We start from the raw sequence: 15,932 nt of genomic DNA, 5'->3' as shown, positions 1-15,932 counted from the left end.
TCTAAATTATGCAGTACTGTAAGGAAATGTTTTCAGGATAAATCCATTTTTTCCTCCCACTTAAAGACAGGGAACTTTACCCCAACAGCATATTTGTGTTCTGAAGTTCACCTGTATTTGTACAGTAGATTCATAGGATTTAATCTCAGCATGCTGTCATCCATACCACATGCAAGCCTGTACGGGATGGTATAAATATCTTATCTTTATCATTGCTGGAATTAGAGCAGAAAGCAGTTACCCCTCATGGATGATCAGCAGCTGAAATACTTAAAATTCTTTTCTTTGTTTTCATGCTTCTGTATTCCCATCCACTGTTACATCTCTCTTGCCCCCCAAGTAAAGATGTTGGTATGGTAGGTGATTGCTAACAACTTGCTGGTGGGTTGCTACACCCAAGTGACTGGTATTGTTCTAGGATATTGTGTTTTATGGTGGGAAAAGTGTACCTGGTGGGATGTTCCCTGTTAGTGGGTTTTGCTTTCATGGAGTTTTACTGTAGTTAAGTGTTTGTGATTTTTCATAAGCTGTTAGAGCTTTTAGTATGCTGTAGAAAGAGACAGGTAGGGTAAAAAAAGATAGTGCCCGTGTTTTTCATGTAAGAACTTGGTTAAAAAGATCTGTGACTTTACTTTTTTGACTGTTGAGTTTGAAAGAAATTCAAAGGTCTGAGTGATTCCTAAAAGGTATTTAGACTCTTAATCTTCTTGCTTATGTCTGGTGAATGGTACAGGTGTGTTCTGCTGTCTGGTACCATTCATTTGTTGGATTCTGGATGATTTTTGTTCAGTATGAGTTTTCACCAAAACTGGTGGATTTTGCAAATGTGTTAGCCCTGGCATCAAAAGGGCAAAGGCTGGAACTTAGCTGTGTAGCAGGGAAGAATCTCTTCTGCTAGTAGAAGATATTTCTGTTCAGTTCATCATCTGTTCCTTCTTCCTCTTTTAGTTCCCATCACCTGAGTGGGACACCGTGACTCCCGAAGCCAAGAATTTGATCAACCAGATGCTGACGATAAACCCAGCGAAGCGCATCACAGCTGACCAGGCTCTCAAACACCCATGGGTTTGTGTAAGTGTTCTCCTTGTGACAGGTTAATTTGTGGTTTGCCTTGAATGGACATGACAGGAAGACTTGAAGGACCCAGTATATTTCTGTGTTGGCAAAACCACCACATTCCACCCCTCACTACAATTTCAAATATTTCAGGGGTTTTTTTTTTTTGACTACTGACCTTCAACAAGCCAACTTTGTCATGCTCTCGTGCTTTTATTGCCACAATAGTAAAAAAAAAAAATCCCTTGTTCTTTTAGAATTTTGTCAGTGTCCACAGTTTCTGGTTTTTTCCCCACATCTTTTCCAATCCATAGCATCCAAAAATATTAAATGGAGTTTGGCATCAGACAAAAATTTTAGGACCATTTTTTTCTTCATCTCTGCTTCAGTTTATGGCATAGCATCTTGGCAATATTTGGGACATTTCTGCTATGCTGCAGCTTAACTGGCTGTAAACTTGAAATCAGCAAAAAATCTTTTGCTGTTCTGTGTATGTAGTTTCTGCCTTGCCAGGCCTCACACATAAGTATTTTTCATCTTTTGCAAAGTTGGCAAGGAAATCCCAGAACACAGCTGGGTGTGGGTGTAGGGGAGGGCAGCAGTGATGCACTTTTATCTCTGCAAGATGAAATAGTTTGACCTAAGTCTTACCAGACGCTCTGGTAATACCACAGCATACTTCAGGGATGGGTCTAGTGTGCTCCTTTGCCCATTTGTTCTTGAAAAACTGTGGTGGTGCTCCTTATACCACAAATCAACAGACAGCAATTTAAAGTTAATTATGTGAACATCTGTCTAACAGGAGTGTCTGCTGTAAGATGATGCAGTTCCTTAGAAGTCAAAACTTCACACTAGCTGAGACTGCAGATATATTTTTTTTTCTCCTTGCATGCTTATAATCAAGTTCCTGTGTATTAAACTTTCCTCCCAACGCCTGTAGCCAAAGTTGTATTATGATAGCCCACTCCCTGTGGTAACTTTACTTCTCTGAGCTAGGGAGAGTCTGATTTCACTTCCCAGCCATGTCAGCCTCTCGCTGAAACTGCCTCCTGAGTCTCTTGTTTCCCTTTGCTTTGCAGTCCCTGTGTGCACAACATGTTTTTTTCTGGATATGTATGGCTCCTCTAAAGTAAATGTCATAGGAAATCGAAAAAAGTTTAAAAGTTTATCTGAGACACTGAGTGTCTTAGCATCACTGAACTTCTGAAATATGTGTCCTGATTCTTGTAAGTGCGCATTGAAACAGCTGGACATCACTGTCTCTCCTGAAGAGACTGGAGGAACCAGCCAGAGTTGTTTGAGGATAATTTGGCTACATTCTCCCCACACACTGCCATGTCTACTGCAATGGGTGACCAGATTTGACAATAGCATCAAAGCGCAGAGACTTCCCATGAAACTAGCTGAATATATGCACAGTTTACAGTTCTTTTGGGTATTGCAGAATTTTTTCCAAGCAAGAGAAAGTTAGTGGAGACTTTATTCACACTTACCTGCCAGGTTAGAAATTCACTCACTATCCTCGTAAAGGGAATTCAGGCTTGTGGTTCTATGCAAGAGCAACAGCTACTTTGGCATTAGTCACTGGCTTCCTCATGTGCTCTAAATGCTTGGCAGTAACAGTCTCTGATTTCCTCTTGTGGTCTTAATGGCTGCAACACTTCTGGGAAGTTGTCTTTTAGCAGTTGATGGCATCCCAGTCTGCTGTGAGTGACAGATGTGCATCACTGCATAGAGATTATGCTCATTTTTTTCCATTGGTACAATAGAAATACCCAATCTTTTCTCTTACATGCTGAGAATCTGTTTCTACAATACTGATATAAAGGTGCCAAGCCTCTGCCAGTCAATCTTTTACATTCAAGGGGTTGCCATGTCCAAGAAGTCTGCTGCTCACAAGTATTCCCTTAGTGCTTGAAATTTCCCTTTCAAACTGTAGCCAATGCAGCCCAGGTCTTTTCTGTAGTGCATCTAACTCAGTTGCCCATGGGTATTCTTTGTCTTCATACTATCTTAAAACCTGTGTGTGCCTGAAAGGCAGGGAGCACTGATTCTCACCTTTACTTCAGTCATAAATTTCTTGGGTGCAGTCCTGTCACAGCCCATCTTGATTAAATGTGTCTTTAATAGAAGTTCTCAGATTATGAACCAGTTGCAGTGCTTTGCGTCCACGCAGTGGTGAGAGGCTCAGCCATGTCAGCCTAAATGTGTTGGTTGTGTGCAAGTGGAATGAACTTCCCTGGCTGATTTGGTATGGGTATGTTCTTGACCTTCTGCTGTTCCTGTTTTTCAGCAACGATCCACTGTTGCATCAATGATGCACAGGCAGGAGACTGTGGAATGCTTGAGAAAGTTCAATGCTAGAAGGAAGCTAAAGGTAAGTACATCTTAATTTGCTTTAGGTTTGATTTTAGTTCTCTGAATTTGAGGTTAGTGCCTTCCTAGCAGCAATACTTTTCATGACTAGCACAGTTTTAGAGAAGTACCTTATGTGATCCTCCAGTACAGGGCACTGAAGCAGTGTACTGAGGAGCTGGGTAGTTTCTTTCTCCAAGCTCTAAGCTTCCCATGCCTCCTCTGCTACATATTCACCCCTTCTAGTTTCTGCCAGTGAGTTGAAGTAGAGCAGGTAGTTCTGGGACTTTTAGTTCTGCACCTTCCAGTAGTAGTGTTACCAGTTGCCTGCAGCTGGGGCAAAGCCTCTGGCCTATGCACAAAGCAGCTCTCTGCTGTGTGAAATCTAGGAAGCAGCTACGTGTTTAATTCTTAGTGCCATTTCAGATTTCCTAGGCTACCCTGCCTGGCATCTAGCTGCTGCTCTAGAAAGGCAGGACCGTGGGTGGTCCTGTGCTGGGCCTAAGAGGCACATGTGGGAATCCTGGATACACTAGGCTTCTTCAGGGTACCAGGGGGTACCTCTGCATTGGTAGCTGATGCATTGTGTCCTCCATGGGTCAGCACAGCCCCTTTCTCAAGTGGCACTTTCTGTAATCCCTGCTTTGTCTTCCCCACAGGGTGCAATCCTCACAACGATGCTTGTGTCTCGGAATTTTTCAGGTAAGTCCTCAATGTTCCCATCCCTTCTTTGGTTTTGTTTTGTGTGAGTGAGCTGGAGAATATTTAAACCATTTTGGGGTCAAGTAGGAGAGGAGGAAACATAGTTTCAGTTCATCATGGTGGTCACTTTGCCTGAGCTGGTGACCAGTGTGAAATAGGAAATTATTTGTTTGGAGAGGAGCCCATGGTATTGTAGTCTGGCACAAAACAGAAGTAAAGTCAGCTTCCATAATTGTCTCATGATGTTTTATTAGCAACTTACTTGTGAGAAATTCTAGCTGGTATCACTAACTTTCCCATTGTAAACCAGGAGTGAAGAGCTCTTATTAGGTAGGAGTGTTTCCTTCAGACCTGAGGCGGGGACAGGGAAGTAATATTGGTGAGAATAGGGACAGGAGCTATTTGGATATTGTATTACTTTGACTCATCAAAAATGGGTCTGAAGTGTCTGGCTATTAGTTTTCCTTCTTGGAGTCTCAGAAGTGGTTTTCATCCTTTTAAATTTAATAGCTGGTAGTCTGGCTCCCACCCAAGTGCATTACGTAGTGCATTTACTGAAAATGCAAATCTCAACATGTAAATCCATGCTTTTTGGAAGATTACTGTCTTGGCTCGACACACCTAGGTGACATAGTCTTATCTGGGTTCATTTTCATTTGGGTGGAAACCCTCTATTTGTAACTGCTTTTGGTTTATGAGATCTTTGTTTTCTTTACCCTCTTTGGAATTTTCTTTCTCTTGTAAAAGAGCAGCCATTGAATTAATGAGTCAGATTTTTATTGCACCTGACTACAGCTGCTTTCAAGTGGAAGTCTGCTATGTGGATTATGTGATGATGGAAGTGTATTGATTTCATCTGGCCATTTACTAATGGTGGATACCAATACTTATATTCTGGATGTTGTTACAATAAACTTGTAATTGGAATGAAAACCTCTGTGAAATGATCATCTCAGCACACAAAGTGCACATTCTTGCATACATTCTTCTGTGAACTCAAGTCAGTGTTTTTAACCTTCTGTATGGTGATGTTAAAAAAAAAAAAACAATTAAGTGAAACTATGCTACAATTAAGGGCCACCCCTCACCAACATCCAAACTTTTTTTTCTTGGTTCTTGCTTTCAGGAAGACCTGTGCCAATATGTCAGCATTGCTTGTGACTACAAAAATTTCTTTTTTCTGAATTTCTCATCGTTTGGCCTTAAAGGGACAGAGTAATTTTATCCATTCATCTGTCCCACAATTGTGCTATTACAGGACTTTAAAATGCTATAATGTTTTCTGAGATTGATTCTGAAATAACTGTTTGAGGAGCTATGGCACAATGACAGGACTTCCACAGGCCTGTGCATTTTCTTGGGCCTTCTGCTGGTGTGAACTGTTTTTGTTCTATTTACACGGCTCATCTTTATTTCACTTAATTGATGATTCTGGAATAGTCAGGGGTTTTATTCCTTTTTTATAAACAGAAATTTTAGATAATTTTTAGTCTGCAAATGTTGTCACTTCTAATGAAGCTGCAGAAGTACTTGGGTGAGAAAATCTCTTATGGGTAAGATTCTGAGTACATGAAATGCCAGAGAGAAGGGTTCTCCTTAATGGTGTGTGACCTATACATCCACTTAATCCCTGAGCTAGTAGTGAGGAGGAAAAAGCTTGCTCTACTCATTCTTCTCTGTGTCAAGGGCTGAAGCTGCTGGATCCACTTCAGTTAACAGCTGAAGAAAAGGAAATCCTAGGTGGCCCATAGCGAGTGCAGGGTTTGCAGTGTCACTGAGTTCTGCTTTGAATACAAACTGTGATTCCAAGTATGAGACACTCAGAAAAACTGTCCAGAGGGAGATGTTGTGAATTTAGATGCAAAGCCTCTGTCGAGAGTAGCAATTCCTTGCCTTTTAATGTGTTTTTAGAGGGATGAGATCATCTACTCCTGTTTCCTTTGCAGGACTGTGTGTAATATGAGCTTGACTTTTTAAAATTGTAATTATTTTTGTAATTTACTTTGGTTTTCTAGTTGGCTGCAGTTGAAGTAGGTACATCTGCTGAAATTAAAGAATAAATGCATGCTAACTAAAAGTAATAAGTTTAAAAGTTTGTGTGGGAACTTCAGGTAGGCCTCAGACTTGAAGGGCTCTGCAATAATATTTCTTTCTTTTCCTAAAGCCCTTAAGGGGTTTTTATTTTTCTCTAATTGGGTGACACTATTTTGTGGATTTTTCAAAGTCCCACTCGCAGCAGACAGGGGACTAGATTTATGAAGAGGGAAGCTTCTTCCTGCCTGGGGATGAGATCTCCTAAAAGCTTCTTTCATAGATGTTTTGAACAAAGAGGAAAATAAAGGCTCATGTGACCCCAGTATCAATTAATTAGGCATGATTGTACTATCTGCAGGAAATATGAGAAGACTCCTTTAATCTCATTGCCATTACTATCTCCTGTGTCACATTTTGTGGTATGGAGCTCCTTCTCTGTATAGGCCTGTGACAAATTGTATTCCTAAAGAATCTGTAGCAGTACTTTCTCTCTCTCCTTAGCCCATCAAAAATTCTTGCTTTTTACAAAGAAAAAAAAAAGTTTCTATTCTTTTGTGAGTGATTTGTTGCTTGCTGTGTGCCTTTTGCCCCAGGCCAGTTAAGTTAAAAGATATCTGGTTCCTTTCCCCAGTTATGATGTATTCAGCCATTTAATATTGGCTGTTTGTGGTTCTTTTTAGAAGATTGCATCTCAGGCCAGCTGTAGGCTGTTTGATTAAAGCAGGTACAGTTGTACTCCTTTCAGCATAAGTCAGGAAGAAGAAACCTGATTACAATAAGGGGTTTGTAGCTTCTCTCCACACTCTGGTAAGGTGTTAATTCAGCTGCAAGAGAGAACAATGGCATCTAAGTTTTGCTGTAGGATTGTTGGGGTCACACCAGGGTACCCCCAGGGTTACTTGGGTGTTCACTTGGGCCTTCAGATGTTCAGATGATCCAAGCAAGCACTGATCTGATCTGCATTCATTTACAGAATACAGAAGTGCAGTCGGTAAATCAACTGATTAGATCATATGCAAGAAACTCCTAAATCATCTTCTGGGAAGTAAATGTAAATTTATTACTAGAAGAGAGTTGGCAAGGTTTTTAGAGACTCCTGCTATATTTAAGGGTGCCTGGACTCATTTATGTAGATAAAACTGTGTAAATAGGCTTGCTATAAACTGAGTAAAAGGATGAAAAAAAGCTGGTTTTCATCTTAGGAGCAGCCATGGTGCCAGGAGGAGCATCACAAAATGCTGAGAAGTGGCTTTTCTCCATAAGCTGATTTTTGTGCACAACTTACAAGTGGCCTCTGTGAAATTCTTAGTACTGTTTTCCTAAGTGGATTGCAACTGTTAATTTGGGGAGCTGTTCAACAAGCTTTCACACTGTGAAATTAATTTCTATCACGTGGTTCAGCACAAGTCTTCTGTTCAAAATAGATCCTAAGGCAGACATTGCAGGTAATTACGCCTTATGCCTGAAACCTCTATTTTTAACTGATGTTGAGCTTTTTTCTGGGTTGTCACTGCTTGCTCAAGTCAGTTTTGTGAGGGAGCTATTGTGGCAGAGTGTGACAATAACTGGAATTCGTTACATGTCTCTCACAGATCCTTATTAACACTCCAATGTGCAGGTTTGAGGTTTTGGCTAGATAGGTGAGGTTGAGAGAGGCTGGAGACAGATTTGAGGAGCAGAGTTCTTTCTAACTAAGTAAAGAAGGCCTGAATATGCCTGTGTATATTTAGTGCAACCTGTACAGAGACATTTTTTTTAGCTGACTAAGGAGCACGGAGGAAATAATACAAATACTGAAGTGTTACTGAAATATTTTGCTGTCTTGTTATACCTCCCTTCCAGAAGTGTGAAACTGAATTTTTGTTATTTTGTGCATGTGTGTGTATGTATATACATATATATCTATACTCAGGTTGAAATTTGAGTTCTTTTCTTTAACTGAAATGAGTAATTTATGTGAAGTTTCTACTGTGTTATGTTAGGTAGATATTGATTCAGGACCAGAAATTTGTATCTCCTGGTAGGAATCCAAAGGTATGAAAATCTGGAGGGGGAAAAAATTATTAAGGTATTTGTAGAGCTTTGACTAAAAAAGTATAACATCACTGAAAACTACATTTCCCAAGCAGAAGATGAAGTCACATTTAATGAAAGATCAAGTTGTTTTTAAGTGTTTTCACTGTATCTACTAAATCTCTTAAGAAACAGTAAGGGTTTCAGTGAATGGTGCTCAGCTACTACAGTGTGGACCTGGCAAAGTAGTGGATTGCAGTTAGTTAATTCCTAGAGTGATACAGATTTCATTACTTCATTCAGTTGTTTATCACTATAGCCAGAGAGTCTAATTTATCATCAAAAGTGGATGTAAATTATTAGAATAATTTCTTCTACTTCTACATTCCTCTCTCTAAAGTTCAGGAAAGCTCTGGGGATACTTTTTATTGTGGTGTTCGTCCTTAATAAATAGATATTCTTGAAGTTACACTGCGTTCATGGGTATTGTGTGTGATGGTAGCCAAAGTGCCTCTTGTGACTACACACTGACTGTTGGCTCCTTTGTGGTGACTCCAGAAGTGTCATCAAGTTGAGAAATAGTTAATATTACTTTCTTTTAACTGAGAATATGAGAATGACAAGCTGCAACTCTGAGTCATTGGGAAGTCTGTATTGGTATGATACAATTTTTATTTTATGAAGTCTTAGTAAAGTCCAGAATTCTTCAGGTGTAAATGCTTGTGTTTAGAAGCCAGAACTTGGCTTGTTTGTTAGACTAGCATCATAAGTTAGTCAGACTTAATAAAAGCAGCCTCAGTATTCTTCCTGCATCCCAAAAAAAAAAAAAATCTCTGGAAACTTAACTGAAGTGAGAAATGTCCCTGAGTTTTGGCAGTTGAGGACAGGGCAAGCCCAGGGACTGGCTGGATGAAGGGGTTGCTGTCTCTGGAAGAGGAGGAGTGGGGCTGGCAGTGGGGAAGGCACTATCCATGGCTATCTTTGCAGTGAGTTTCCTCTTCAGTCCCCCCTTGGCTCTGGTACATCCAGAGTGTCTGGTGTTTATTGCTGATGAGTTCAGCATTAAGGATTTGTGTTTCTGCCAGGAGCATGGTCCAGAGCCCAGGCTGTTTACTATGGATGCCAGAACTGAAAAATGTGGGAAGAGGGAGGAGTATGTGCAGGAGAGGCCTTTTGTGTTTCTCTTCAGAGTTTAAATGAAGAGTGTCTTGTTAAGCCAGGAATAGAATTGTGTTTTTAAGTTACTGGGTTAGCAGCATGTGCTTTCATGTTTCTTTATTCTAGAAGAACTCTTAACTTCTAGAAGTTAAGAGAAGAGGGAATTTAATCCCTTTAACATGTAGAGGAAATGGGAAAGATAGAAAAAATTAGTCCTAGCATCTCACACCTGGAAAACCGTAGAGCATTGGTACAAGACTGCTTGAGGAATGGTAAAGAATCTGCCTGCATGTGTCTTTGGATATTTCCCCTCCTGTTGTCTCTTTGCTAATCTGCCTGTCTTCTAAAAGGATTATTGTTACAGGAAGTCTTGTCTGTTGCTTGTGCAGAAAATCCTCTTGCATCCCCTTTTATTTGTGTCTTGTAATTTGTACAGGTTGATCTGTGGGTAGACCTGTGTGTTTCCCTGTTGTCTGAGGTGTCTGAGTCATCTTTGTGTGTAAATGCATTTCATGGGCTCTCCAGCTCTTTATAAACACAGTATGGTGCATGAACCAAGTACACCACAGACTAAGGTTCTTTCTACAGTCCTAGGATGCAGTCAGGGCTGTGGGAGAGCAATGTATGCCCTGCAGAGCTACAATCAGGGAAGGAGGCTGGATGGGCAGGCTGCACCAGGGAACACAGATCAGCCATTACATAGTGCTGGGCTGCAGGGAGGGACTCTCAGCTGAATTTGCTCTAATGTTGTAGAATGTGGTTTTAGCTGCCTTCTGTCCACAAAGATGAATGTGAGGTTGTGGGAAAACTGCAGAAAGTGTGAAAAATGTTGCTTCCCTGCTTGTCTCTGGGATGTTCCCAGAACATATGGTGGTACTATTTTGCTTCTCTGATGGTGGCTTTTTTTTTCCCACCTCAAGGATGTCCCATTTGGCGTGTTTGTTAAGTTGCAGAATCCTTTACTCCTTCTGAAGTGTTGTAAGGCCGTAACAGTTTCTTGTTTTCAGCAGTTGTTGTGTGAGATGCCTTCATGCATGTGTGGTATGAATGCTGATCCCTTTTGACCCCATAGTCACATTGTTCTCCTTCTCACTTGCATGGAGAATCAAGCTAGCCTTTGTCATGCCTTGAAGGTGGCAGGAACTTACTTGTCTTGCAGTCTTGCAATGCTTTAATATGTGTACACTCAGAAAAGAGACTGTTGCAGGGCGGATGAGTTGCTTTGCGCACGTTTATGTGTGCACATTGAAACACTTTGTTTTGATACGTGACATTCAGAAAACCCCTGCATGAGGTTCTTCCAATGTTCTTGGCTTCTGAGAGCTGGAATGAAAACAAAATTGTAATCTAGCTTTATACTTGCATTAGAGAGTAGAATTTAGGAAACCAATTCAAAGATTCTAGTAAGCTTATATGGGGTGCCACCACTGCTGGGAGGAGATCCTGTAGTCATTTGCACCAACTCAGCTAATATTGTGTAGTTAATCCATGTCTGTATGGTCTTGTAGAGAAGGCAGAGTGGAAATTGTGGTTGACATAAAATTTGAACAGTTGCTTAGGTATTGCAAAAACCTTTTTTGCCTGATGTTGCTGCTTCTAGGGAGACTGAGCACTCTGTGCAAGTTGGTCAGTATGTGTTTGGGAATTTCAGCAGTCATGTCAGCATTGTCTTAGGACTTGCCTTTTCTCTAGGCCTCATCTTTGCTGCACCTAAAACCCCTGTGCCCAGACCCAGAAGGTAGCTGCTTAGGAGAGCCATAGCTTTGTGTTGGTGCAGTAGTTGTCTTGCATGCTGTTTACAGAAGTTGATACAACTGAATACATTCTTCATAAGTAGACAAGAAATGGTTTGTATCTGTTGAAGTTGTAGATGGGGTCTTGCTGTTGACAGTCATGGTTAATGCACCACTTTGCTATAATAGATGAAGCAGCTCCTTCATCACTCCCAAGTAGGCATTTGTTGTGGGCTCTCTGTGTGTGCTTATCATTCTCAGTTTCATTGGTAGTGCTAGTTGTTCAAGTTGAGCACAGCAGAGCATCTTTATCTTTCAATTAAGAAATTCAGCCTAGTTCTCCATCTCTTTTGCCATTCTTCCTTTTTTTTTCAGTTTTCAGATGCTGCCTTTTGCACTTTTAGCTACCCAGCTATCCCCAGAGAAACTGTGAATAACAGTAATTAAAAGGCTTCTGTATTATCAGCACCCCCTTTATAAACCACATCTGTTATGTGAATGGCTGTACTTACAGGTGCAGCCTTTATCCTGCTGCAAAAATCAGAAAGGTTTCTTTTCCCCTGTAACTGCTGACACTTTTGGGTGGGGTCATAGTGTGTGAGTGGGGGATTGACAGAGAAGCTCTAAATTACCATTTCAGACTTGGTCTTCTTGATGTGGTGAAAGTGGTAGTATTTTGCCTGAATAGGTGAACAATAGATAGGATAGATGACCCTCTGCTATCAGGATGAATTTGATGAGTGACTTGTCCTGTTTTCCAGGTCTCTTGCTGCTAGAGAGGAATTAGCAGGATGGTTGTCCTTCTGAAGTTTTGTGCATTTTTAAGAGAATTGGGAGAGGGGGAGAGAGAGAGAGAGAGAGAGAGAGAGAAGATAGTCTTGAAACCAAAATGTGATCTACTTCTGCTTTTCTCCACAGCTGCCAAAAGCTTGCTGAACAAGAAGTCAGATGGAGTGAAGGTAAGTTCTTGCTTTGCCATTCACTGTCTCTCCCACCATCTGAACAGAAGGCAGCCAGTCTCTCTGGTGCCTGTCCCTTTCCAGGGTAAAAACACAGCCCTGTGTCTTCTTATGGAACCCTGGGTGGGATCTTAGTGTCCCTTACATGCATAACTAGCTAAGTGCACTGTTGCAGCAGCAGGAATTCCTTTTCCCCTTTCTGTGATGTATGGAGAACTGGTCAGCACTGGATTAGAAAGACCAAGGACTTGCTCAGTTGTTACACATGCCTCTTACAAGTCTGTTCTGTTCAGTGCTTCTGACTGTGAAAATTGCATAGAGCAATTGTGAATGACTGATGATACAGCCAGCAGACCCCATGGAAGTTTCTTGGTCTACTCACTTGGACAGATGCTGAAGGCTGAGCTGGGAAGAAGGGTGGGGAAGGAGGAGCCTCCAAATGTTCATGTTTGGACAGAACGGAAACTAAGGATTGTGTAAAAAGTTCAATTCATGTGCCTGAAGTTGAGGCACTCTCCTGTTCCCTTCTGAAAGGAATTATTTTTTCCCCACTTCAGTGTCACTCTTTGTGTTGCATGGTCATCCTTTATTTCTGGAGATCACACAGGCCCTTGCCAAGGCTCTGTTGTTGCAGGCAGCAGCCCTTTATTGTCTGGTACTGGAGGAGAGACAATTATAGGCTAGAGCATGGTCCTCCCCTGTTCTTAATCCTAACTGTTCTTAAGGATAATTGTCCTCCACATGGAAAAGAAGAGTTGGATTCATTTGCTTGCATTTTCCTTTGAAGACCAGACCTTTCTCCACAGCTGTTAGGTGGAACAGTTCATCTCCTGGTTTAGCACTGTGGCAGTCTTCATTCTCCCTCTGCTGGGGGGCTGACATTCACACTGTAGGACCAGCACACTTGTTCTCTCCTGCTCTATGAGCCCTTTTCCGTTTTAATGAGGCTTTGTTCCCAGAGGGCTCAGTACAAGCAGGGTGCTGGAAAAAGAGGTGTTTTCAGAAGAGTTGTGTTTGTTTTTGGGACTGCTCTAATAAAACATGTATTCTTACAGTTCTGCAGTATTCTGCCCTATTGACATCCAGGTTTTGGGGTTTGTTTATTTTTGGATCAAAATGCTCTGTTAAAATGCTGTTCCTGCTCTAAGATTCTTGTCTTTGATATGTGCCCTCAAGAGTGAGATTTTGGCCATTGCACCAGCCTGCCTCTTGTACAGACATGCATTGAACACATGCACACTAATACAGCAAGTGTGTTAGAGTTGTTGCATCTGTTGATATTTAAAACATTACAGTAGAATTCCAGTGGAATAAGAATGGATTATCCCTAATGTTGTGAAATGAGAGCCAACAGGTGCTTGCTTCAAAATCTCAATGAGGCAGGGGAGAAGTAATTGGAAAAACAGCAGGTATCAACATGTCTACAAAGTTTTGCTACCCATCTAGATAAAAAATGGCTTTCTTCTTAGGATTCTTGACTTCTAACAAGCTTTCAGGGGTTAAAATATTGGGTGATTGGGTTAAAATATTCAAAAAATGGGCAAAGGATGTACACGTAAATCTTGAGGCACAACTTCCTGGTAATGTAGTTACAAGGAGAGCTTGTATGTTAGAACCTTCCAGCTCCATAGAAAGCTTGTGGTGTTTGGTTCATGGAGTACACAATGTCTTCCTCTGTGAAAAGAATAATTCTGGATTTACTTTTCTTCATCCCTTTGCAGTGTATGTTGCTCCTCGAATGTGTAATTGAATACTTGGATAAAGTGGAAGGTATATTAGAGAGCATAGCATTCTCTGTTCATGGTGAATGAGATTGTCCTCAGGAAACCACTGCTTCTGCAGGACCTGCAGTCAAGAGTCCATGCAGCTTCCTCCCTCCAAAGGGTTACAGCAGTCTGGCTTTGCAGTGTGAGCCTTGGTGTTGTCCATGAGGTGCATTGCTCATGATCACCCTGGGCTGAGGCCCCCCAGGACAGGTGTTTAAGCTTCCCATTTTCCCTAAATGGTGTCTATCTTCAGGTATGGATTTTGAGTCCTCATTTCTGTAAGTGTTAAAAACACAGAAATAAATAATGTGTTTCTTATTAAAACTCCTGGTTTGAGTTACTCTTGTGCTCAATAATACAGACTTTTAAAAGTACCAGTTGTTTTCCCCCAGTGCTAAGCTTGGACAAGACAGAGAATACATAATGCTCTGTGTGTGTTAGTAGGACATCCTTAACACTTCTGTTGTAGAATTTCTGTGTCTACATGATTATCTCTTTCTTTGCCCTACTGTAATGGGTGCTGCATCCCATTTGAAATGTAGTCTTTTACCACGTCCATTTGCTTGTTGGAGCAGTACTGGCCCATGGACTGCTGAGGACAGGCTTTGTGCTGGTCACTGTCTGGTTGGTGGCCTCACCATTGTGACCGCCATACTTGTCACATGTTGCTCCTTATGCAGGGAACGTGTAATTTTAGCTCCACTCACTTTCTCACCCTGTACAGTTCTGACAAACAACTTGTGCCAGTGTCTGGTTGAGGTAAGAGCATCTGGTGTTACTTGTGGCGAACAACGATTTTCTGCCCATTGCAGTAGTGCAGAGCACAAATACCATGGCTTGAACACCAACCAGATTTTCAGCTTTGTGGTATCCTTTTCACTCCCACTTCCTATGTAAATTATTCTACATCCAGTGCAGGTTTAGAACAAGCACTGCATGCTGTACTTCTAACTGGAATCTGCTGCTGACCACATGCCATCTGGTTAGGCTGTTTCTCATGTTTCTTCCAGATAAGAAGACTGGTTTGTTTGATTGTAGAGTTTTCTGTTTGTCTCTTACAACGTTCTTGGAAATCAACTCTTGATGGAGATTTGAGAGGAAATATGTTTCAGTTTCTTCATTGGTTTTATCTGATCCAGGGTGACTATGCACCATAAGACTGTTGTCACAGATATCCACAAAGTAGATAAGAATTGAAAGAGTATTTCTTCCACAAATAGATTGTTACACTAGTGAAAAACTTAAAGGCTTTAAAGACATTGAGAAAAAAGCACCACCAGTTTGTGTTTCTTTACTTTCTGTTCAAGGTAACTTTCCCTTTTTTTTGGCTGGTATTCAGAGCTGACCATGCTAGAATTCCATATTGTTTGACAAGGATAGTAGGAATTTCTATTACATAGTATTACACAAGCTTGAGTGAGACACACACATCTTTCTTGAGTTTTATTCCAAATAACTCCATGAAAATGTGTGTTGGTGAATTTCTGATGCAAGGTACAGCATGTACTTGCTGACTTAGCATAAATGAGAGAGGAATGATTTGATAGTCATACATGGTGATAGGAGGAACTAGCGTGAGTTGTGTTGAGCTGATACTAAAAAAAAAAAGCACAATTATTGTTTCTCTAGCAATAGGTTCAAATCCTTTGCTGAAGAAAGTTTAGCACTAAAGCAATGAGGATGCATGTATTTTACTTGGATCAGACCATTTTGGAAGGCAGTGGGAGAAGTTTAAATCAGGAGGGGAGGACAGGAAAGAAACTCTTTTTTAAAATCCCAATACTAGTGTGTCCACACTGGGGTTGTTTTGATAAATTTCCATAGAAATGACTGCCCCCTCCAGCAAATTCCTTTCCAAATTTTATTTGAAGCATTCCTGGTTTTCATTTTGCACTGTTGCTTCTATTTCAAGTACTAATTCTGCTAATTGGTAGATATTTCATCAGCTTGGCACTTGAGAACTTTTCCATTATCTTAAATAATGAATGATTTAAACTGCCTTGAATCTTAAATTCTGCCTGCTCACCAAACCTTTGTAGTGCTGCACTCACTTTTTTCAAGCAGAATTTGGATCCAAGCTGTTGGAGTAGGAGCAGGAAGGGCCAAGTTTTCTCCCCAAGGAATATGGTTTTCTGCTTTCAAATCCAGAAAGTGAG

At 41.0% G+C, this 15,932-nt stretch overlaps 1 protein-coding gene across 14 annotated transcripts in view; it reads left to right on the top strand.

The window, feature by feature from the left end:
* CAMK2G (calcium/calmodulin dependent protein kinase II gamma) overlaps positions 1 to 15,932 on the top strand; it is a 116,101-nt gene that overhangs the window by 75,523 nt on the left and 24,646 nt on the right. For all 14 annotated transcript variants that reach the window (XM_036385281.2, XM_036385285.2, XM_036385283.2 and 11 more), the window contains exons 10-13: positions 949 to 1,071; positions 3,350 to 3,433; positions 4,071 to 4,113; positions 11,970 to 12,010. In XM_036385281.2, coding sequence (XP_036241174.1) covers positions 949 to 1,071; positions 3,350 to 3,433; positions 4,071 to 4,113; positions 11,970 to 12,010 — 291 coding nt within the window. The remainder of the gene's footprint in view (positions 1 to 948; positions 1,072 to 3,349; positions 3,434 to 4,070; positions 4,114 to 11,969; positions 12,011 to 15,932) is intronic.

This window comes from Molothrus ater, chromosome 8 (genome assembly GCF_012460135.2).
Source record: "Molothrus ater isolate BHLD 08-10-18 breed brown headed cowbird chromosome 8, BPBGC_Mater_1.1, whole genome shotgun sequence".
In the NCBI taxonomy this organism is placed as follows: domain Eukaryota; kingdom Metazoa; phylum Chordata; class Aves; order Passeriformes; family Icteridae; genus Molothrus; species Molothrus ater.
This window is presented reverse-complemented; position numbering and strand designations above follow the sequence as displayed.